The sequence below is a fragment of the Salmo salar genome, chromosome 22 (genome assembly GCF_965601325.2).
Source record: "Salmo salar chromosome 22, fSalSal1, whole genome shotgun sequence".
Taxonomy (NCBI): Eukaryota; Metazoa; Chordata; class Actinopteri; order Salmoniformes; family Salmonidae; genus Salmo; species Salmo salar.
Genome location: NC_138312.1, coordinates 2,302,000 through 2,328,074, shown reverse-complemented (window position 1 = coordinate 2,328,074; position 26,075 = coordinate 2,302,000). Strand labels below are relative to the sequence as shown.

Genomic DNA, 26,075 nt, shown 5'->3' with positions numbered 1-26,075 from the left:
AACAACTTTGACATTATGGGGCATTGTGTGTAGGCCAATGACAAAATCTCAATTTAATACATTTTAAATTCAGGCTGTAACAAAATGTGGAAAAAGGAGCTGAAAACTTTCTGATGGCACTGTAGCTGTTCAGTGCCTGGCAAAGTGAACCAATATTAAACATTTAATAAACACAGTGACATTTTACTATAACATGAGCTGTGGTGATCGCTTAATGTGTGCTACCGAACACAGCAAGAGAAAGCTAGGCCAACATTGAATGTTAAGACTTCGGTCCACAAAACAGCCCTAGGAGTACGCAAAAAGACAATTACACAATGCTTGCCGCGTGATTTCTCTTCTCACCATGTCCATGAGCAGGTAGTATGTTTTATTTATTTTTCACTCTAGTTCAGCAAATAGACTTTTTGTGCAGGTTTTCCTTTAAAGCCATTTACGGATTTAAAGTAAACATGGCAAGCTAAGTTAACCAAACAATTTTAGATTAGGGGGGTGCACATCGATTTGAAATGTTAGGGCCTGTAGACAAATACAATGCATATTCATCCTATGTCCATAAAAAAATAAAGGTTTAACTCGACGTACAGAATGACTGACAAAGCTGTATACTTCAGAAAAACTCAGGGCTCAAGCAGTTTGACAGTAAGATTGTCGGTGCAAACCTAATGTGCTTGCATCAAATGCATACTTTTCCCCTCACAGCTAATGAATATATTTAAGACCTCAACTATGGCTGGGCGATATGGCCAAAACATCATATGGTGTTTTTCAAATTTGATGGCATTTTATGTTTTTGATTAATGAAAGTTCTCCATTTGCTTTATGAGTAGTGCGTGACAACACATATATTCTATATTATTTCAATGGGTCTTTCTCCATTCAGATTGAACAGTTTAAACCAATTCAACGTCAACCTAAAATAATTTCCTGCTTTTCCATCAATTTCTGCACTCATGTGAGATAATTTCCACACTGCCACAATATGGGCAAAAATACTAGGCCTGATTTAACCAAATGTTGCAATTGCGATCAAAACACTTGGGTGAACTTTTGGAATAATGGAAATAGAATATAAATAATAGTGGGCACTTTGAATAGTGTTGTTTGACATGACAACGAATGAAAATGCCATGGAGTTATTGTGACAGGGTAGGACCCAAAGTGATGTTCCGTGTTTCCTAGGGGACCCTATAAATCTTTGGCTACATTAAATCTTTATTAATGTTAACTTTTCATGCTTTGCCTATTCCTCTTTGATTTAGAAGATACTGTTAACACAAACACCATGCTGATTTAGGCCTCCACCAGCACTGGTATCAGGCTGTATTAGCTAGTTACGTTTGCTCTGACTCAGTACTTCTATTAGCTAGCCAGCTAACTAACGATTAGCATTAGTGGCTAAAACGATTTAGTTTAACTTGCTAAGAAAATACAAACTAGCTGTTTGCAATTGTAAGAAACAAACTAATATTGTAGCTATAGAACGCTTGTGGAGTTATATTAAGATCAAAGTGGAAACATTGTTGTCATCAACATTGTTCCATGTGCTGTATTGACCATGCAGACTGAACGAAAGTGTATCGTGGTCAAGCGACAAATGCGCTCCTTGAGTGACAGGTTGTGGGACTAGGTCTGTGTGGAGCGAGAGAGCGGAGCGGGATGACTCAAGTAGCAGGGTTAACTATAAAAATGGACGTTACACACGGCCTATCACATATAACAAACCAAACATTCAAATACCGTTATAGGAGGTAAAGTAAAAGTAAAAACCCAAACCGGTCCTTGCATCAATACCGGTATATAGTAAAATTCAGTATACCGCCCTAACCTCAACCCTTTTCAATTGCAGCAATTATTGTGGGGAAGATGGCTGATGTAGTTGATCTGAGCACTCCCATGGCGTATTATGCTCAGAGTAGCCACATTTACAATGCCTTCGAACAGTATTCTGATCCCTTCACCTTTTCCATGTTACAGCCATATTTTAAAATGGATTAAATAAAAATCCTCAGCAATCTACACACAATACCCCATAATGACAAAGCGAAAACAGGTTGAGCTGTATGCAAATTTGTAACCATATTTACCTAAGTATTCAGACCCTTTGCTATGGAGACTCGAAATTGAGCTCCGGTGCAGCATGTTTCCATTGATCCTCCTTGAGCTGTTACTACATGATTGAGTCCACCCGTGGTAACTTCAATTGATCGGACATGACTTGAAAAAGGCACACACCTGTCTATATAAGGTCCCACAGTTGACAGTGCATGTCAGAGAAAAAAAAAAGAAGCCATGGAGATCAAAGGAATTGTGTGTAGAGCCCCAAGACAGTATTGTGTTGAGGCTCAGATCTGGGGAAGGGTACCAAGAAACTTCTGCAGCACTGAAGATCAGTGGCCTCCATCATTCTTAAATGGAAGAAGTTTGGAACCAAGACTCTTCCTAGAGCTGGCCGCCCAGCCAAACTGAGCAATTAGGGGAGAAGGGCCTTGGTCAGGGAGGTGACCAAGAACCCGATGGTCTCACTGACAGAGCTCTAGAGTTCCTTTGTGGAGATGGGAGAAACTTCCAGAAGGACAATCATTTCTGCAGCACTCCCACCAATCTGGCCTTCATGGTAGAGTGGCCAGACGGAAGCCACTCCTCAGTAAAAGGCATGAAAGCCTGCTTGGAGTTTGCCAAAAGGCACCTAAGGGACTCTGACCATGAGAAACAAGATTCTCTGGTCTGATAAAACCAAGATTGAACTCTTCTGCATCACATCTGGAGGAAACCTGGCACCATCCCTACGGTGAAGCATGGTGGTGGCCTGTTTCAGCAGCAGGGACTGGGAGACCAGTCAGGATGGAGTCAAAGATTAAACAGAGAAAAGTAGAGAACCTTGATGAAAACCTGCTCCAGAGCACTCAGGACCTCAGACTGGGGCGAACGGTCACTTTCCAACAGGACAACAACTCTAAGCACACAGCCAAGACGACACAGAAGTGGCTTCGGGACAAGTCTCTGAATGTCCTTGAGCATCTCCGGAGACCTGAAAATAGCTGTGCATAATGCATTGAGAAACTCCCAATATAAAGATGTGCCAAGCTTGTAGCTTGTGCCAAACTTAACATGAGGCTGTTAATTGCTGCCAAAGGTTCAACAATGTACTGAATAAAGAGTCTCACATTTACACAAGTATTCTGTTTTTTTAAATAAAAATGTACATTGTCTAAAAACCTGTTTTTGCGTTATCATTATGGGGCATTGTGTGTAGATTGAGGATTTTTTTTGCTGAGAATAAGGCTGTAACCTAACAAATGTGTAAAAAGCCAAAAGGTCTGAATACTTTCCGAAGGTAGTGTATCTGTATACCTTGGATCAACGTAGTTCAAGAATTCCAGACCGTAAGCAGATTGTAGTGTAAGATTTTCAAGCCTTGAAATTGGCATTTATTTATTCACTTCTTCCTGACTAAGAACAGGTCAGTTTCAAACCCAAATGCTTCAAACGTATACGGCAGAGTTGTTCAATGAGTGTTGGTGGGGACAGGGAATAACGGCAAGAAACTGGTATTCAATTAGTCAAGTTACATTAAATCAAAATGTTGATATTGCAGAGCAAATTTAGCTTCATTGATAACGTTCACATGCATAATCCCCCAATGCATAGCTTTGCACGGCTCCAATTTGCCATGTGCAGATTAACTGCAGCAATGGTGTGCTGGCAGAATTTCAATTGTTTCCAATTGAGGATTCTGACAGGTTGAGTTGCCCTCCTTTGTTCTCCGCATTGCAGCATACGTTGCATTATTTCAACTCTTGCGTTTGCCATACGTCAATGGAACACAAGTTCATCCTTTTTGAAAATAAGAGAATTACAAGCCAGTAAAATTGTATCTTTATTGCATCACATTTCAGTGCAAGTACTGTAGGAAATGCAACACTTGGGATAAACAACGTAACCGTTAAACATGGCCATATATGTTCCACCAGACCACAGCCCATTCGTCACAGTTCCGCTAAGAAAACAGAACAGGAAAGCACTTGGACGTTTTCTGTCCCATCAGCCAGAATCCTAGACTTACAAAATAAGCAAATGGGGAAACTGAGTAAGTGTGTTCTTTAAGACAGGCAAGAACTGCTTTGGTGGTACTTCGGAGTTTCTCCGTAAGACAATGATATGAAACCAGCACTTATTCCCATATTAGCTATGGTGTATATGTAAACTTGAATAGTATGGGGATTTTCAACTAAAAGCATCAAGTTTTTTACATGATCAAAGAGGGAATGCAATTTATAACAAGAATAATGCCTTTAGAAGCAATTTAGCACTTGTTACTTGAAAGGCGAAGGAGCTCTGGTTGGAATCTAAAAGGTATGTAGAACGGGCAAGACATTTGAAAGGGTAGTTGAAGCAGAGCATTAGCAAAAATGTCCTAACCTCCAAAAGACTCCTACCCAAACCCACGTGTCCATGCGCCACCATACCACCATCAGACCCCCACCATGAGTCTGGGCCGCTGCTTGGCCACCTTCCTTACATTTCTCAATAGCGGTAATGGTCAGGCTTGAAGGGTCCTTCGCGGGGCAGTCCCAGGTATTTGGCCTGCTTATCTGAAAGCTTGGTCAGCTTGACACCGAGCTTGTCAAGATGGGCAGCAGCCACCTCCTCATCCAGCTGCAGACAAGAGAAAAGGATTTCACAAGTCAAATTCTGAATAAAAGTTTCCTTACACTGGGACAAAACACGTCGATTAGTTACGGGGTTCAATCACTCAAAACCACATTCACCCCACCAAACAAAAAATTAACATGCTTTGTTGCTCCCAAGCAGTTGGGTCAAAAATCACAGGAAAAATGTCAAAACTGGCCTCAATGCCAAGAGCAGACAGAATCCAATGGAGCTGTCAAAACAAGGCCGTCAAGACAAGGCTGAACATTAGGTTTTTAGCAACAGAAGAATGATATATCAGAGGGGTGGTTCTTCTATTTGACAGACCATGTATTCTTAAACAAAATAAATAAAAACACATTCTCTCATGGCAATAGGTTGACCTCTTAGGGATGGGTTAAGTTAGCAGCTGGAATGTTTTTTATCACATGGGGTACGGTTCGTGATGCTATGGACAGAATTCCTGCTAGTCGGCAGACACTCAAGAGAACCTTCCCTGGCTTAGTTCCCATCTTCTCATGAGTATATCTCTCAGCTCTGAGCATATGGCTTCAGTTAAAGGCCTTAAGATGTTCACCACAACCCATGTGTCACTCAGTGCAAAATGACACTGTAATGCAAAATTTCTGCCCCAAGTACAGAGAGCCTCATTTGGCTACCCATTTCAGAGGTAATCATTAATCCATTTAGCCTAATTTCAATTTCTTTGAATAGTCACAAGACATAATATACACATTAAAAACTATGCCCAAAAATCTAAAATGTACAGTGAAAGCAATGATGCCCAAATCCAACATGGGCTATTAACAATTCTGCCTTAAAGGACACAATTTGATAGTGAAATTGCCAATTCCCAGTCAGATGGTAGGACTGTCAATAGTCGAGCATTAAAGGGCAATTCCACTACTTTTCAACTTAATTTTCAGTACAATACCAGTGTTTACATATGTGAAAACAGAACACACTTACATTTTGTAGAAAATAAAATTGAAAAGTTCTACCCAATCATTTTCAAACACTAAGATTCGTGGAGACATGGGGAGCAAGGAAACTCATTGCAGTTTTTGAAAAATCAATGTTTTTCTTCATTTTAATCCTACCCGGTGATGACAGAAGCCTTTTTTTTTTTAGGACCTCCTGACCTTAACACCAGATCAACGAAACACGCCATTTTCACATACTGTATGGAGACACTGGTATGGTGCTGAGATAATGAATAGGTTGAAAGTGGCAGAATTTGCCTTTAAAAACAACTCAAGCAGAGATCAATAAAATATGCATTACACAGTTCTGCAAACTGAATACAGGCTACTCTGTAATGTTAATGGAGCATACTTGATTACATACTAACTGCAAAAATGCATGTCTAATGCTCAGAACTGCAAAAATCTACTTGTGTCCACCTGGTATTTTTCCAGTCTGAAACCTGTTCATTTCGATCAAGGGTTACAGCATGGTCAACTTTGGATACAATGCTTGCTTTCTAGAGAATACCCCACTCAAGATTTCTATGTCTTATCGCAACATTTCTTCCTAATAAACTGTATACAGCTCCAGGCACTGAAAATATTGAACCCTTTTTAAAACCCTGCAACATATACAGGTCGTGACAAACTATCGCTATAAGTCGCAAGACTAGAGCGCCATATTGCGCACGCATTGCAGCATTTGTTCTGCCAAATTCACAGTGCAACACAACTTTAGTTCCCGCAACCGCATAGCTACATAATACACATCAATCTTGTGGAAATTGGAAACGTTTCTTCGCTCAATGGCTCACCTTCTTGGGCAGGAAGTAAACTCCCAGGGGGTACTTGCTGGTGTTCTTCCACAGCTCAATCTGGGCCAACACCTGGTTGGTGAAGGAGTTGCTCATGACAAAGCTGGGGTGACCCATGGCACAGCCCAGATTAACCAATCTGCCCTCAGCCAGCACGATGATGTGGCGGCCACTCTTCATGCGGTAGCGGTCCACCTGGCGGGAGGAGAACGTTGGTATAGGACAATGGCCAAAACTCAAGAGATAAATTACTGTAGACTAACCACACACACACTAAATGTGCTCTGTATGTCATGTCTTACCTGTGGCTTGATGTTTATCTTCTCGGCTGCGTTGGCGTTAAGCCAGTTCATGTCAATCTCACAGTCGAAGTGGCCGATGTTGCAAACGATGGAGTCGTCTTTCATGTGCTCAAAGTGTCTGGGGAACACACCAGTGTACACATTAATGTCCTGTTGTAGACACGGCAGCAGTTGCATTTCAGAGAAGGATGCTGTTGCCCCTAAAAACTCAGAAATGTCTACTGGTTGTAGAAAGATGATCGAGTTTCCCCACTTGAAAGAATGAAAATCAACCAATAGGAAGCTCTACTTAAATAACTTAAGTTAATGTTAAAACTCAGATTCCCAGTTTGATGGCACGTGAATGCAGCATCAGGTCAGCTTTAAGTTTCCTCCACTAATGGGAAGGGTTATAGGCTAGTGGGCAATCTTCAAAAAGGATTAGGCGAGAATAAGCCGATCCGAGATCTGTACCTAGAGGTAACTTCTACTCAATGCATGTGTGTTGAATAGAATCACTGAATTGAGGAATAATAACGAGGTAGGATTTAACTGTTCTTCTGATCAGACAGTGCTGAACACAAGTTGCATGGTGCTCTACAGGTCTCCAAAATGATACCTACTTGCCCAAAAGAATGTCCTCACAGCCAGTGGTGGTTACAAAGATGTTTCCCTCCTTGCAAGCCTCCTCCATGGTGGTGACTTCGTATCCTACAACATTATCACAAAATACAATTAAATACTACACAATAAGGCCTCCCGAGTGGCGCAGTGGTCTAAGGCACTGCATCGCAGTGCTAGCTGTGCCACTAGAGATTCTGGGTTCGAGCCCAGGCTCGGTCGCCGGAGGAGGCCCATGGGTTTGGCCGGCAGGGATATCCTTGTCTCATCGTGCACTAGCGACTCCTGTGGTGGGCAGGGTGCAGTGCACACTGACATGGTTGCCAGGTAGACGGTGTTTCATCTGACACATTGGTGCGGCTGGCTTCCGGATTGGATGTGCATTGTGTCAAAAAGCAGTGTGGCTTGGAGGACGCATGGCTCTCCACCCTCGCCTCTCCCGAGTCCGTACGGGAGTTGCAGCGATGAGACAAGACTGTAACTACTACCAATTGGATACCACGAAATTGGGGAGAAAAAAAAGGGGTGAAACCCCCCCCCCCCCCAAAAAAAAATATGGACAAAAATGTATAATTAGTAATCAATAACTTAAGCTCAAATGTAAAAGGTGAACTCGCTGCTGCAGTGAACAAATGAGATGGGGTAAAGCATAAATTATTGGCACGTCACTTATAACATGGCCCTGAACTTAAAAACAGTTCTCTCAATTTTATTTGCCAGGCACCCAAGATAAAGGAACACACACCTATAACCTACTTTCTATGAGCTGTTGAATCTCCAAGAACGTCCTGGGATAATGTAAATTAAATCCAAACAATAACGTTGTCATATAACCAAACTTAAAAAGGTACAGACCCTCCATGGCAGCCTGCAGGGCGTTGATGGGGTCAACCTCTGTGACGATGACTCGGGCACCAAACCCACGGAGGGCCTGAACGCAGCCCTTGCCAACATCACCGTAACCGGCAACAACCGCCACCTTCCCGGCGATCATCACGTCTGTGGCCCGTTTGATCCCATCAATCAGAGACTCTCTGCAGCCGTACAGGTTGTCAAACTTGCTCTGAAAGAGCGATGGTATTAAGAGAGGGAGTTACTGTATTGGAACTTAGTACCGCTGCCTACTCAAGAGGATGCAACATTACAAAATGCGCAAGTATAAATGCATTTTATACTAACCAACGAAGGTTGGATAAACCATGCAATTGTATCAGTTCTATTAATGACCCATCTATATTAATTCAGTTTACATTCTACATGTTGCTCTCCCATTTAATACATTGCATTCACCAGCATAATTTAATGGCACCATTAAGAGCAGAGGATGTATGCATGGCTCTACTATGGGAGGACGAGTGGGTCTACCTTGGTGACTGAGTCGTTGACGTTGATGGCTGGGATCTTGAGGTCGCCGTTCTTCATCATCTTGTACAGGTTGTGCACCCCGGTGGTGGTCTCCTCAGACACCCCCTTGATTCCTGAGGGGAGACAATTAACATTGTCAAACATGGTCAAAACAATGTTAAATTAAGACCATTTGTCATGGCATTCACATCTGGTACGTGGCACCAAAACAATGGTGGAAAATTATCAGGACCATAGCCGTATCTCTCCCGAGTTAACTTGCCATTCATAGTAGTTAACATTACAAACAGCAATCAAGTCTTCAATCCAAAGTAACATTCCCCCGGTACTGCATTTAAGTTAATGGTCACTGTTAGAGTGCCTGCTGCATGTTGCTTGCCAAATCCCTTTAGTTATGAGGTTCTCTCAGTATAGGCTTTGTGGAGTAATGCTGCCACCTAGTGTACAAGACTCCAACCAACAGCCCTGGAGACAATTACAGCAGTACGACCCTTGCAAAAAATACATTGTAAAACTTGACTCGAAATTGGGCAATCCCACTTGTAGATCAGGGATTTTTCACCTTAATATGCTCAAGCGGATCCTCGCCAACAGACTTGGAAGTTGTAGCTGAAAATAGGTCAAATTAGGGGCAGTTAAAGGGGAGAGTCAATGAAACCAACCATGGAAGTACAGTAAATTGGAGCAATTTCGGTGGGTAGCCCCAACCAGGACACAAACCCAGGCCCAGCAACTGTCTTTACAAAACCTTAACGGTTAAACCAAGAGGTTTGAACCTATTGACAGACTCATTAGACGTCGGGTCATGGTTGCTACACCACCCCAGTTGTTCGGAAGAGAGTGCCCCCCCCACGACCCACTTTTTACACCAATGTTGCAAATTCAGGGGGGGGGTATCACCGACCAGGATTAAAATGAAGAGGGCCAACTGAAATTTGACTTACGCTTTTACCCAAACCCCTCTGAAAAGACAAGTACAGTAGGCAAATATTCAGACCTCTTAACTTTCCACATTGTTAAATTAGCCTTATTCTAAAACTGAATAAATTATTCTCAATCTACACACAATACCCCATAATGACAAAGAAAAAAAAAAAAAAGGTTTAGAAATGTCTGCAAATGAATTCAAAAAAAATAATAAAAAAATAAATAAAACAGAAATACCTTATTTACATAAGTATTCAGACCCTTTGCTATGACTTGAAATTGAGCTCAGGTGCATCTGGTTTTCATTGATCATGCTAGAGATGTTTTTACAACTTGGTAAAAACATCTGTGGTAAATTCAATTGCTTGGACATTATTTGGGAAGGCACACGCACCTGTCTATATAAGGTCCAACAGTTGACAGTGCATTTCAGAGCAAAAAAAATAAAACCATTTTTTTTAAATTGTAAAAAATAAATTGATCAAAGGAATGGTGCGTAGAGCTCAGAAAAGGATTGTGTTGAGGCACCGATCTGGGGAAGGGTACCAAAAAATATTTGCAGCATTGAAGGTCCCTAAGAACACAGTGGCCTCCATTCTTAAATGGAAGACATTTGGAACCACCAAGACTCCCCCTAGAGCTGGCCATCCAGACAAACTGAGCAATCAGGGGAGAAGGTCACCTCCCTGACCAAATCCCATGTACCCGAAGGTCACTGACAGCTCTAGAGTTCCTCTGTGGAAATGATCTACCTTCTGGTAGGTTCTCCCATCTCTGCAGCACTCTACCAATCAGGCATTTATGGTAGATCATTTAGCAGACGCTCTTATCCAGAGCAACTTACAGTAGTGAATGCATACATTTCATACATATTTTTTTTCTTCTCCGTACTGGTCCCCCGTGGGAAACGAACCCACAACCCTGGCGTTGCAAACACCATGCTCTACCAACTGAGCCACACGGGACCATGGAAGATGGAAGCCACTCCTCAGTTAAATTTTTTATTTTACCGTTATTTTACCAGGTAAGGTGACTGAGAACACATTCTCATTTACAGCAACGACCTGGGGAATAGTTTCAGGGGAGAGGAGGGGGATGAATGAGCCAATTGTAAGCTGGGGATGATTAGACAGCCGTGATGGTATGAGGGCCAGATTGGGAATTTAGCCAGGACACCGGGGTTAACACCCCTACGCTTACGATAAGTGCAATGGGATCTTTAATGACCCTCAGAGTCAGGACACCCGTTTAACGTCCCAACCAAAAGACAGCACCCTACACAGGGCAGCGTCCCCAATCACTGCCCTGGGGCGTTGGGATATTTTTTTTAGACCAGAGGAAAGAGTGCCTCCTACTGGCCCTCCAACACCACTTCCAGCAGCATCTGGTCTCCCATCCAGGGACTGACCAGGACCAACCCCTGCTTAGCTTCAGAAGCAAGCCAGCAGTGGGATGCAGGGTGGTATGCACATGACAGCCCACTTGGAGTTTTCCAAAACATACCTCAAGGACTCAGACCACGAGGAACAAGATTCTCCGGTCTGATGAAACCAAGATTTGATCTTTGAGCTGAAAGCCAAGCAACCCGTCTGTAGGAACCCTGGCACCATCCCTACGGTGAAGCATGGTGGCGGCAGCATCATGCTGAGGGGATGTTTTTCCAGTGGCAGGGACTGGGAGACTAGTCAGGGTCGAGGGAAAGATGAACGGAGCAAAGTACAGAGTGCTCCTTGATGAAAACCCGCTCCAGAGCAGGTCCTCAGACTGGGGCGAAGGTTCACCTTCCAACAGGACAACGACCCTAAGCACACAACCAAGACAGAGCAGGAGTGGTTTTGGGACAAGTCTTGAGGGGCCCAGCCAGAGCCCGGAATTGAACCCGATCAAACATCTCTGGAGACCTGAAAATAGCTGTGCAGCGACATTCCCCATCCAACATGACAAAGCGTGAAAGGATCTGCAGAAAATAAATGGGAAGCGCTGCAAATACAGGTGAGCCAAGCTTGTAGCGTCATACCCAAGAAGACTAAGCTGTAATCACAGCCAAATGTGCTTCAACCAAATAAAAGGTCTGAATACTTATGTAAATGCCCTAATTAATTTTTTTAATACAAACCTGTTTTTGCTTTGTCATTATGGGGTAGTGTGTAGATTGAGGGGGAAAAAAATATTTAATCCATTTTAGAATAAGGCTGTAAAGTAACAAAACGTAGAAAGAGTGAAGGAGAATACTTTCCAAATCCAATGTACAAGTTTGAGAGGTGCGGGGGCTGCCACACTGGGTGCCCAGGGAGCTGTTGTTGTGGGGGGTTAAGTGTCTTGCTCAAGGGGACACTGGCAGGCAATGGCATCTAGGATTTGATCCCAACAACCCTCTGGTTGCCAGCTCACTTCCAACCAGATTATTCCCCAAATTCACTACAATATATTTTTACGGTTGATTTCATTGACTCTCCCCTAATTTACTTATTTTTAGCTACACTAAGTCCTTTGGAGGGGATCAGCTTGAGAAAATCAAGGTGTAAAATCACTGATCTTACAGTTCATTTCCATTAAGACAACCCACATTAGTGGGCAGCCAGTGTTATGTTAATGTAGTCTAGTGTTTCGCTCAGGAGTGTGACAAAGACTTCTGGTGATCAGAATCAAACTCAGAAAGACTGTTGCTTTATGAGAATGTTTAAAAAGTTCAGTTAGCCATTGTTAAGTAAATGCCAGCTAAAAAGCCTCACCCAGGGATGAAAACTGGTGAGGGACAAAAAGGTGACTTTTGCACTGAAACATGCAAAAACAAACAATTATCCCTGCTCGGGGGAAATGCAGGTTTTAACTAATTAAACAAATACGATCTACATGATCAGTCTGTGTAAAATAAAGTGGTTAATGTGAACCACTTTATTAAAAAAAATGTAAAGAAAGCAATGTAATTTGTTGCCTAAACTTTACTGCAAATGACACTGAAGTCTTGAGAAAAATCCACTAATATTGCAGTTAGCCATGACAACCCTTATAATAGAACGCGTGACCAAACACACCTAAATATTGCACTTGTGAAAAAAACAAAGTAGAAATAGAATGAAACAGGCATTCTATTGTTGCTCTATTATATAGTGGCCACTATAGGTGACGTCGATCAAGTGCACAAGGCTACATGTGTGGAAAAATAAACGTTCACCGAGTATATATATATATATATATTTTTTTATTATCCGCCTCACTCACGTGTTACTGTGAAGTTCAACACAACAAAAACATCTTACACTTTCTGCCTGTGTACAGCTATTCTACTATGTGCCAGCTGAGCATGATACCCTTTGTTGGCATAATGGATCTCTTTCAGGCAGAGCGTAAGGGAAAACAGTTAGTTAACATTTCACACAGATTGCCAGGGTCCAGTGAGCAACTAACGCATTATAACTTGAGGAACGGTGTTCCAAAAATCTCGCCCCTGCCAGAACCACCCCATCCCGCATGAACACACACTCAGTTTTTCATTCCTGCAACTTGCTTGCTAGTTGGGATTTCTGCTCTTCACTCAGTTGTCAGTTTAGCCGACATTTCACTGATCTTAGTAGCAGAAAGCATGTTTTATTTGTGTCCTTCAAGTCAGCTGTCAATGATCACGTTACGCTGCGTTTCATTTTAATTTTATGGCGGTTTGGTCGTGGGGAAGGCACTAGTAATGTCTGCAGTTTTAGGTTTGGCTATTTGTATCGGGTGTATTAGTCTATAAATAAATCTTTGCCAAAATTTGTCATCTCTCCCATGTCTTATTCGATTAGTAGATGTTCTGAAATGTTTGCCTGCCTGCATTTTACTTCCTCTGTTTAATATAACACACATACATTAATTATTCATTTCGGTTGCCTATCCTGATGAAGTTTGTTCTATAGAAAGTATTTAACTGATGTGTGCCACCGAAAGTATTTGACTAGTTACAAAATTTAAGGAAATTAGTGGGGGGGGTCCCCACCTATCTTGGGACTGCAAGGCCTGGCACACTTCATAATCATTTTGGTAGCTAGAAATCTCAACTAGCAAGCAAGTCGCAGGAATGAAGAATTGAGTGTGCGCGTTCACACGAGGGGGGGGGGAATTCTGGCAGGGGGGAGATTTTCGGCACAACACCGGCATAGCACCATTCCGACTCAAGAGAAATTAACTTAGTTGTACTTGTTCACTCACTCGTATCTGCCCTCTCATTGGCTAGAAGGCTCTCACCTGATCTCGCCTTTCATCTTTGAGAACATGCATTTCCATTGTTAGAGCAGTCACTACTATCTTGTCAATATAATAGATCTTCGATATTTCCTACCTGCAGCAACACTAGTGGACAATGCAGAAAGCACCAGTAAAAGCACAGTGCCTCAAAACACCCATAAGCCAAGGCAAGTCCCAACTAACCCTCAGACACTTCACAGATCTGTAAACATCAGAGTCCAAAACGTGTATGCACAGCAGTGTCCTAGAATATTGGACCAGTTGGCTTTCATACTTTTGGTATTCTCAGCACTGCTCAGGCCACTTCTCCAACCGTCACCACATTCAAATGAATAGATGTGTACGTGGAACCCTGTTTGGTTGGGGATTTTGGGATGTGCATCCCCATGGATGGTGGTCTCAGAGCAGCCTAGCTATGTCACAATGGGATGCCGGACTAGCGAGTCTGCGGACTCAATTACACTGAAAGCAAAATTGGCGCTCAACCACTAGACAACTTTATTAAACCTACCCAGATCTGGTGGGGCCAAGGGGGAGGGAGCAAATTGGGACCAGTAAATCCTATTTTCCTCCCTATACCTTTAATGTTTGCAGATCTGTAAGGTGTAACAATACAGTGCCTTGTTTCATTAATGAAGCTGCCCCATCTGTGAGGCCCTGACGGTTGTCAGAGGTAGCTAGCTCCCGTACCTGACAGCAGTTTGGGGTACTTCTTGTGGACCATGTTGGTAAGGTCACCGCCATCGTCCAGGATCATGTTGAGGGGCTGGCCATCCTTCCAGTAGATGGTCTGCTCAATGCACCACACATACTCCTCATCGGTCATGCCCTTCCAGGCGTACACTGCAATGAAAGAATCAGAGTTGAGGAGAGACTGCTTTGCAATGGCAGAGACAAGGGTTGTGGTCTATAGGCATGAAGCAGAAGAAAACGTTCTAAAAAGGCACTACCAATTGGAACATTCATTTTCATCTAACATTTTATCCATTAGGTGAAGTTCTTTTTAGTGAAACAAGTAATACATTCTTGGCTTATGATCAAATTCCTTGACAAATCCAACTACTGTCGTTAACTGAAGTGTGAAGAGCTTTCCAAAACTCATTTGACACATAATGGGCGCGTTCCAGGTCCCCCCCCCACAGTCACACTGGGCTACGGATCACGCCTGGAAAAGTGTTACTCAGGAATCACGTCAACCTATGCCATTCGAGGCTTTGAACAGCGAGCGGCTGAAACCTGGCTATAGCTCAAACCAATTAAGCATCCCACTGATGCAGACACCTCGTAACTTCTCACCCAGAACACCACTCGAGTGTTACGTCATTACATTTGGAAAACCACACAGGAAATATCCTCTTGAACTTCAGATTGACATGACTGCCAGGATAATGTTGCGCTAAGCAATGGTGACATCTCAGAGAGACATCCTAGGATGAATGTTAAGCAAGGAATATAGGCGTTCTCCTGAATTAAATAAAATTGGACTATGCAACACTCCCCATTTAAGGAAAAATGAATGTTCTACTTTATCGAGTGTGATATATATATATATATATATCTATCTATCACATGATACCAGTGTATAGAGGGTGAACAACAGGCTTATTTAGCAGAACACTCTGCCCCATAGGCCTTAAAAGATCAATTGAGGACCCTTGTGTACTTCTGGTCTGCCTTCTCTTACTGTTGCACAAGGGCCAAGTGAGAGCCGGTAGAAACCAGTGCTAAACACAGAGCAGGTCTTGGGGTATTATAAACAAACAGTTGTGTGTACCTGGAACACCAGTTTTGGCAATGGCTGAAGCGGCGTGGTCCTGAGTGGAGAAGATATTGCAGCTGGACCATTGAACCTACAAAAGAGATAAACGGTCACAGGTTGACTAGGACACTCAGTACGCACTCCCACACAAGTCCTTTTGTAATTCTCAGAACATTGCTTACTGACAGATAACGAGTCCATTTAAATTGTGCTCACTTGGTGCAGTGAGTGGGGAAGGAGGTTGCTACTGTTACCACGGGCTAGACGTCAGATACATACAGACATACGTCAAAAGTTTTATAACATCTACTCATTCAAGGGTTTGTTAATTTAATTTTTTACTATTTCATCATAGCGCCTGTTGGTTTTTGCGACTGCACTTGAAACTGTCAAAGTTCTCAATTTTCCATATTGACTGACCTTCATGTCTTAAAGTAATGACAGACTGTCGTTTCACTTTGCTTATTTGAGCTGTTCTCACCCTTAAAATGTGGACTTGGTCTTTTACCAAATAGGAAGGGCGGGATATACAGAAGATTGACTATCTTGTCACAACACAACCGATTGGCTCAAACGAATTAAGGAAAGAAGTTCCACAAATTAACTTAAACCACACCAGTTAATTGAAATGCATTCCAAGTGACGACCTGATGAAACTGGTTGAGAGAATGCCAAGTGTGCAAAGCTGTCATCAAGGCAAAGTTTGGCTACTTTGAAGAATCTAAAATATATTTATTTGTTTAACACATGATTCCATGTGTTATTTAATCGTCTTCACTATTATTCTACAATGTAGAAAATAGTACAAATAAATAAAAACCGTTGAATGAGTGTGTTCTAAAACTTTTGACCGGTAGTGAGTGCATGCATGTATAGTGCATTCAGAAATGAATCACACCCGTTCCCTTTTTCTACATTTTGTAACATTACAGCCTTATTCTAAGATGGATTAAGTACTTTGTCCTCAATCTACACACAATGACAAAGAATACAGGTTTAGAAATTTTTGCAGATCAAAAAATTAAATTAAATACAAAGCTCAGGTGCATCCTGTTTCCATTGACCATCCTTGAGAGATGTTTCCACAACTTGCAGACCACTTGTGGTAAATGCAATTGACCGGACATGATTTGGAAAGGCACACCTGTCCATTTAAAAAAAGGTCCCACAGTTGACAGTGCATGTCAAAACAGAAACTAAGCCATGAGGTCGAAGGAATTGTCAGTAGAGCTCCAAGAGAGGATTGTGTCGGGGCACAGATCTGGGGGAAGGGTACAAAAAAAATAAAAATAAAAATAAATGTACGCAGCATTGAACATCCCCAATAACAGCGGCCACTATCATTCTTAAATGGAAGAAGTTTGGAAGGGCCTTGGTCAGGGATACGACCAAGAACCCAATGGTCACTTACAGAGCTCTAGAGTTCCTCTGTGGCCAAGACAACACAGGAGTGGCTTTGAGACAAGTTTCTGAATATCCTTGAGGGACCCAGCCAGAGCCCGGACTTGAACCCGATTGAAAATCTCTAAAACCTAAAAATAGTTGTGAAACGACACTCCCCATTCAACCTGACAAAACTTGAGGATCTGCAGAGAATGGGAGAAACTCCCCAAATACAGGTGTGCCAAGCTTGTAGCGTCATACCCAAGAAGACTAATCGCTAACAAAGATGCTTCAACAAAGTAGTGAGTAAAGTAGAGGTCGACTGATTAATCGGAATGGCCGATTTCAAGCTTCCATAACAATCGGTAATCGGCATTTTTTGGACACAGATTGTGGCCGATTTCTTTTACCATTATTTAACTAGGCAAGTCAGTTAAGAACACATTCTTATTGTCAATGACGGCCTAGGAACGGTGGGTTAACTGCCTTGTTCAGGGGCAGAACGACAGATTTTTACCTTGTCACCTCTGGGATTCGTTTTTGCAACCTTCCGGTTACTAGTCCAACGCTCTAACCCCGCCTTACATTGCACTCCACGAGGGGCCTGCGTGGCAGGCTGACTACCTGTTACGCGAGTGCAGCAAGAAGCCAAGGTAAGTTGCTAGCTAGCATTAAACTTATTTTATAAAAAACAAATCAGTCTTAACATAATCACTAGTTAACTACACATGGTTGATGATATTACTAGTTTATCTAGCGTGTCGTGCGTTGCATATAATCGATGCGGTGCCTGTTAATTTCTCATCAAATCATAGCCTACTTCTCCAAGCGGGTGATGATTTAACAAGCACATTTGCGAAAAAAAGCACTGTCGTTGCTCCAATGTGTACCTAACCATAAACAACAATGCCTTTCTTAAAATCAATACACAAGTATATATTTTTAAACCTGCATATTTAGTTAGTTAATATGGCCTGCTAACATGACATTCTTTTAACTAGGGAAATTGTGTCACTTCTCTTGCGTTCCGTGCAAGCAGTCAGGGTAAATGCAGCAGTTTGGGCCGCCTGGCTCGTTGCGAACTGTGTGAAGACCATTTATACCTAACAAAAACAAATTAATTTGCCAGAATTGTACATAATTATGACATAACATTGTACAACCTTCAATGTAACAGCAATATTTAGACTTAGGGATGCCACCCGTTAGATAAAATATGGAACGGTTCCGTATTTCACTGAAATAATGTTTTGTTTTCCAAATAATACGTTTCCGGATTTGACCATATTAATGACCTAAGGCTCGTATTTCTGTGTGTTATTATGTTATAATTAAGTCTATGATTTGATAGAGCAGTCTGACTGAGCGGTGGTAGGCAGCAGCAGGCTCGAAAGCATTCATTCAAACAGCACTTTCGTGCTTTTGCCAGCAGCTCTTCAAGCATTGAGCTGTTTATGACTTCAAGACTATCAACTCCCGAGATTAGGCTGGTGTAACCGATGTGAAATGGCTAGCTAGTTAGCGTTTCAATCGGTGACAGCACTCGCTCTGAGACCTTGAAGTAGTTGTTCCCCTTGCTCTGCAAGGGCCAAGGCATTTGAGGAGCAATGGATAACGATGCTTCGAGGGTGGCTGTTTTCGATGTGTTCCTGGTTTGAGCCCAGGTAGGGGCGAGGAGAGGGACGGAAGCTATACTGTTAAACTGACAATACTAAAGTGCCTATAAGAACATCCAATAGTCAAAGGTATATGAAATACAAATGGTATAGAGAGAAATAGTCCTATAATAACTACAACCTAGAACTTCTTACCTGGGAATATTGAAGACTCATGTTAAAAGGAACCACCAGCTTTCATATGTTCTGAGCAAGGAACTTAAACATTAGCTTTTTTTATATGGCACATATTGCACTTTTACTTTCTTCTCCCAACACTTTGTGTTTTGCATTATTGAAACCAAATTGAACATGTTTCATTATTTATTTGAGGCTAAATTGATTTTATTGATTTATTATATTAAGTTAAAATAAAAGAGTGTTCATTCAGTATAGTTGTAATTGTCATTATTACAAATAAAGAAAAATCGGCATCGGCTTTTTTTGGTCCTCCAGTAATCGGTATCAGCGTTGAAAAATCATAAAATCGGTCGACCTCTAGAGTAAAGGGTCTGAATACCGGTAAATGTGATTGTATTAAAAACTTTTTCAAAAATGTCTTACCCTGTAATGACAAAGTAAAAATAGGTTATTGTGTGCAGACTGAGGAAAACTACTTAATCCATTTTTGAATATGGCTGTAACGTTTTGGCTTTGTCATTATTGGGTATTGTGTGTAGATTGCTGAAATAATGTGTTTTAATACATTTTAGAATAAGGCTGTAACGTAACAAAATGTGGAAAAGTCAAGGGGTCTGAATACTTTCCGAATGCAGTGTAGGCCTGGACATTTTCATAAGCGACTCGGTCAATGACACTTGACAGTTGCATCAATACAAAAAATGGAAATGTAATGTTCACCATCAAGATTCAACTAACAATTCACATTTATTGAGATCAAATTAGCATCTGCTTAATCCAACTGAATGAGTTGGACTTTGGGCTGACCAAATTAATCTAAAGTGTTGTGGTGGATGGCTACCACAGGGGCAAATCCACAGTGACTTACATTTAGTTGACACGGTCAACCGAAACACTTGTGTGGACTTCTCCATTCCCACGGTCATGATGCCTTAGCAAAAACAAGCTAAGGTTTAGCTGCGTCTTTGCCAAAAGAGGGTCTTATTCAAATAAGTTTCATTTCCCTTCTTGCAGTGATTTTCAAACCTGCAAGATTGAGACCTGCTTTCCAATTCTAATATGACCAACCAAAAGAATCTGTTCGAGACATAACTCAGAACCCAGGATGAACTCGTTATGCCTGACCAGAGTCCTAACCCAATACAAGACGTTCCAGCACACTGCTCACACAAAGTTTCACTTTTATTTGAAATAGAACAGTTCTTTGTCAGATAATGTGATGAAGGTCAACAGACCAAGATGTTAGCATTTAAAGTACACAAGTGACACTTGAGGCTACATGCAGTGTGCAGGAAAGTATCTAGTCAAACCTTAGAGGAAGACTGCATGGAAGTGTGTCTCTCACCTCGGCTCCAAGGGCAGTGAGGGTCTCAATGAGCACGGCGGTCTGCAGGGTCATGTGGAGGCAGCCTGCAATGCGGGCACCCTTCAGGGGCTTGGACTGGCCGTACATCTCCCTCATCTTCATCAGGCCGGGCATCTCGTTCTCTGCAATGTCGATAGCTTTGCGACCCCACTCCGCCAGGCTGATGTCAGCTACGGAGGGGGAAAAATACATTCATAAATAAACAGGTTCTGCATGTTGATTAAGTGATAGTTCAACATATCAGAGCTTCTCAGACCTCAATGTTAGTTAGAAAAGGGTATGCACCTTCTAAAGTGCTCAAATAAGCCAGAGTTTATCCTTCAAATATTTGGGGTTCTGAACTTTTATTTGAGTAAACTATCACTTTAAGTCCAAGTTCAGCTACTTCTGAATAACTGAGATTATGTATACTGAACAAAAATCTAAAGGCAAACCGTAAAGTGCTGGTCCCATGTTTCATGAGCTGAAAGAAGATCCCAGAAATGTTCCATACTCGCAAAAGGCACATTTCTCTCAGATGTTGTGCACAGATCTGTTTACATCCCTGTTAGTAAGCATTTTACCCTTTGTCAAGATATGTCACACCTGTCAGGTGAATAGATTAAGTAGATGATTAAACAGCATGTTCATTACATAGGTGCACCTTGTGCTGCGGACAATAAAAGGCCAGTAAAATGTGCAGTTGTCACAACACAATGCCACATGTCAAGTTCGGGGAGCGTGCAATTGGCATGGAAAGTCCACTAGAGCTGTTGCCACAGAGCTTAACTTTTTAAGGTATAGAGGGCAGTATTTTCGATTTCGGATGAGAAGTGTGCCCAGAGTAAACTGCCTAATACTCGGGCCCAGAGTCAAATATTGGCAAATTATTAGTATGTTTGGAATGAAAACACTCTGAAGTTTGTAAAACTGTTTGAATGATGTCTGTGACTATAACAGAACTCATATGGCAGGCAGAAACCTGAGAAATCCAACCAGTAAGTGTGAAATCTGATGCTCGTAGTCTTTTCAAGTCATTGCCTATCTAACACAGTGACTTAGGGTTCATTTTGCACTTCCTAACGCTTCCACTAGATGTCAACAGTCTTTAGAACCTTGTTTCAGGCTTTTGCAGTGAACAGAGAGCGAACAAGAAGGCCGGGAAGTTGGCGACTCAGGAAAGCACGAGTTCATTGGCGCGCATTCACATGATGTAGCTGTGTTCCATAACGTTTTTCAAGACATTGGAATCGTCCGGTTGGAATATTATTGAAGTTTTGTTAAAAAGGCCGTAAAGATTGATGCTATACAACATTTGACATGTTTCTACGAACGTAAATATAACATTTTTTGACTTCGTCGTGAAATTTTGGCCGCGCTTCCTACATTTGGAGTAGCTTACTGAATGCGCAAATGACAAATTATGGACTTTTTAGAACTAAACATTTATTGTGGACCTGGGATTCCTGTAAGTGCCTTCTGATGAAGATCAAAGGTAAGTGAATATTTAATGCTATTTATGATTTTAGATGACTCCAATATTGCCTGATGTATTTTTCTGAGCGCCGTACTCAGATTATTGCAAAGTGTGCTTTCACCGTGAAGCTTTTTTTAAATCTGTCACAGCGGTTGCATTAAGATGTTAATCTATAATTCTTTGAATAACAGTTTAATATTTTATCAACGTTTATGAGTATTTTTGTAAATTGTTGTGCTCATTCAACGGAAGTTTGAGGCAAAATATTTTCTGAACATCACGCGCCAATGTAAAATGGGGTTTTTGGATATAAATATGAACTTTATCGAGCAAAACATACATGTATTGTGTAACATGAAGTCCTATGAGTGCCATCTGATGAAGATCGTCAAAGGTTAGTGCTTCATTTTAGCTGTATTTCTAGTTTTTGTGACCCCCTCTCCTGCTTGGAAAATGGCTGTGGTTTTTCTTGTGTTGGCACTGTCCTAACATAATCTAACTTTATGCTTTCGCCGTAAAGCCTTTTTGAAATCGGACAATGTGGTTGGATTAAGGAGAGATGCATCTTTAAAATGGTGTAAAATAGTTGTATGTTTGAGAAATTAGAATTATGAGGAGATTGTTGTTTTGAATTTGCCGCCCTGATATTTCACTGGCTGTGTCCCGCAGGTCCCACGCAGCCCATAGAAGTTAATGTTCATTTCTCTACCATAAGCCACCTCCAACATAGTTTTAGAGAATTTGGCAGTACGTGTAACCGGCCTCCCAACCGCAGAGCACATGTAACACCAGCCCAGGACTTCCACATCTAGCTTCTTCAATTGTGGGATCGTAAGAGGATGGGGGACATGACTGTGCCCCTGCCCAGCCATGTGAAATCCATAGATTAGGTTCTAATTTATTTATTTCAGTGGACTGATTTCCTTATATGAACTAACTCAGCCAAATCTTTGAAATTGTCGCATCTAAAAAAAAAATTCAGTATAGGTTGATCAAGTCTAAACCGTCCATGATCATTTCCATCCCTTAGCATCTCCTTCACTTCGTGGCCATTGATTTGAAAGAATTAGCAATTTAACCAAAACTCATTGCGAGTGGTCATCTCATGATCTATTGAGATCAAGCTGTGGTTTAGGAGAGCGGGCTGACAGTGAGAGTAGTTTGTCTTAAAATAAGACACTGGCAGCTGCTTTGCACTGGCTGAACGCGTTTGGGAGTCAACATCAGTTGCAGCTTCCACCGACTACTGGGTCTTAACAGCTGCAATCCAACACTGTGCTCTTCAGAGGTCTCCTAACTGAACAAAGCACATTCAAATAGACGGTAAATGTTACTGAACATTACTGCTTTGTGAATAGACAGTCAGCCGCCACAGGGGATTTCAAAACTCTCCGACGCTGCCTAAACGCTCTGTATAAAAACGCAAATATGCCTCGGACATGATAGTTAAATTCCAAATGTGTCAAACTTTCATATAAGCAAGAAACAATTGTTCAAATACAATACACTTACTGTACACAGATTAGAAATGTTGCACCTGGCTGTATTTTCAGAAAGAGGAAATCAATGGTCCAATGGAAATTTGAGCGCAAGGTGATAAGATGTCACATAGTAAATGTATCTAAACTGCACACAGAACGTATATTTTGTATTTAAAAGATTCTCGCTTATGATAGCTCCAAAGGTTTCCAAACCCGCATCGAAAGACAAAGCGTTGGGATTAAACAAAGAATCTGGATTTATTGTTCACAAGGGAGCCAGCTGTGATCAGTACAATCAACTGAGAACCCATGGGGTGCCAGCTGTTTATCTTGGCCAGGTCGCAATTGTAAATGAGAACTTGTTCTCAACTTGCCTACCTGGTTAAATAAAGGCGAAAAAAAAAAGCCAAAAAAATAAAAAAAATAAAAGGGTATACACCACTAGGTTAGAGTTAAACTGAACCTTACTCCTGTACGCCAGTCAGATGCGGTGAGCCAGAATATGTGCCAACTGCAAACAACCACACTGAACTGGAGCAGTCCAGCTTGCGTCAAGTGTCCAAAATAAGTCCACACCCTGCAAAACTATCAAGACTGAGGCAAAACATAGGCTGCTCAAACGTAGCCATGGATATTATTCCAGGATGTTTTGAGATCATTTTTTATAAGTGGAATAAAAAAAATGAAATAGGCCTAGTATACATATTGAGTGAATGATACAATGCTAAAAGTATCGTTTGGGCAACTCTGACCAAGAAAATTGTGGAACAAAGTCTAAGGCAGCCATCAAGCAATTTTCCTTGGTACCTTGGACACCCCCCCAATTGAATTTTACATTTAAAGTGGTCATGCAGGGGTCATGGTTAGGGCACTAACCATCAAGCCATTGATTAACTTTCCCTCATCTATTACAAAAAAAATGTTTAAAGTGTCAAGGTGACAAGTGAGGACTGAAAAATACTAGGTGAGACGTTTTAAAATGTTATGTAACCAATTAAGACACAGACTGGTAGAAAGGTGAAATACTAAATGGTTACATACTGTAGTGTCACTTCATCGAACCCTTCCAAGCAAGTGTGGGGATTTTTCCCCTTCATACATAGGTACTTTCAAACAAGTGTAGTCATTGTCACCAAAGTCAGAAGCTTAGAATTGTTTTATTTTACCTTCATTTAATTAGGAAAGTCAGTTAAGAACACATTCTTATTTATAATGACGGGCATTTTTTTTATCTCAACAAATCTTAACTTGTGCCCAATTCCCTCCAAAATTGAACCATAAAAAAAAAACCTCAGTATGGATTTAGTGCAGAAACAATAGCACACTGTTATAGTGCCCTGCTTTGCCTGCTGTGCCAGACTGCCTGTCAATCAATGAAAACTGGCGGCTCCACACGCTGACATTTAGGTTATGTAGTTTTACTACCAAGTTCCGAATATGAACGAAAGCACCAAACTCGACTAAATGGACTACAACTACCAACAACTTAGAAATACGTATTCTGAATGAAACCATGCTTGCGGGCCAGTGTTATGTTCGTCATGCCGATTCTATTCGTTCTGTAACAAAACTTGCATTTTACCAAATTATGTAATTTACATTCTTCAATTTCTGTTAGCGGTTATGCATGGGCAAAGCGTTGTAAAAAAAATTATGTATAACAAGAAGGCAGCAGGGAAATGGACCATGTGTTCCACCTCAACTGGATTATTCACGTTTATAAATACCTGTGCAAATGTTTTGTTAGCTAAATGTCCAAAGATAAAATGTTTGCTAACTAAGTTATTTTAGAGTCAGACAAATTACGCACTAGCTAGCCAATTGAAGGCTAAAATCAATGCTACGCGACAGCATTAGCCGGCTAGCCACCCGGTAATCCACAATAAATGAAGGACTTGAAGATCGCGTGTATGATAAAGAATAGAAATAAATGTAAATTCATACTGACCAACTTTGAAGGGCAGTTTCTCGGACATGATTGTCTTCTTCTGGATCGTTCAGTCGTGGTCGCTGTATGGTTGTTACTGCCTGGCTTTGGACAGGGACAGAGAAGGAGGGAACGATAGGTGTGAACTTGAATTTAAGTAGCCGTCATTTGCCCTTTTGTAATATTCATGAGTTCCCATGCCAATCTTCCACCTTACGATTCCAATTGGCTGAGAATGTTCCTGCCCCGTGTGAGAGGAAACCCATAGGCTCTCACAGCCACCGGGAGTGGCAGCCAATAGGAACCCGAATCCCAAGGTGGGTGTGTTGCTCAACAGCAGAGAGGAAGAGCCAAAGCTGCAGCCCTATATGGCAACCAAAGCGCTCTGCTATAGGTAGACGGTTTTTGATTGAGCTGGGGGGGGGGTTTCTTCCGTTTTTAAACCATAGGATGAGTCGTATTTCACTAACACTTTTACACAAATAATTGTACATTTCAGCTATAAAACTGCTGATTGTTTATTTTTTATTAAAAGTACTGATGATAGGTGTAGGATACTGTTGCGTCGTAGGTTGTATCCGTGTGTTTACTGTCACCCTGATATTGGCTAGTTATCTACTTCCTATGTAGTTAACGTGTTTGTCAAGCAGGAGTGAAGGGCACTTTGTCCCGATTGTTGCCGTAGTAGATTTAAGCAATAAGGCTTGAGGGGATGGCCACGACTAAGGGCCGTTCTTGGCCATAAAGCACCTCGGGGTTTGTGGTATATTGCTATTATAAACTGGTTACTAAAGTAATTAGAGCTGTAAAAATAAATGTTTTGTCATACCCATGGTATAGAGTCTCATATACCACAGCTGTCAGCCAATCAGCATTTAGGGATGGAACCACCCAGTTAACAATATGAATTACAGTGACCTCTAGATGGTTAACAATATTAATTACAGTGACATCTAGATGGTTTAGTATATGAACTTCAAATCTTTATTTCCCAACTGCTTTTTCTATAATCCTAAAGGCTCTATCATTTTCCAAACCTTGTATTCTGATGCATTCATG

The 26,075-nt window shown here is 41.5% G+C and overlaps 1 protein-coding gene across 1 annotated transcript; it reads right to left on the bottom strand.

The window, feature by feature from the left end:
- Positions 1-3,867: 3,867 nt before the first annotated feature.
- On the bottom strand, positions 3,868-25,129 carry LOC100194597 (adenosylhomocysteinase). Its single transcript, NM_001142321.1, is given in 10 exon segments — positions 3,868-4,659; positions 6,434-6,628; positions 6,736-6,853; positions 7,338-7,425; positions 8,191-8,398; positions 8,701-8,813; positions 14,539-14,691; positions 15,623-15,698; positions 20,132-20,322; positions 25,038-25,129. Coding segments are annotated over 10 exon segments (1,302 nt in total). The 5' UTR covers positions 25,066-25,129; the 3' UTR covers positions 3,868-4,527.
- Positions 25,130-26,075: the final 946 nt, after the last annotated feature.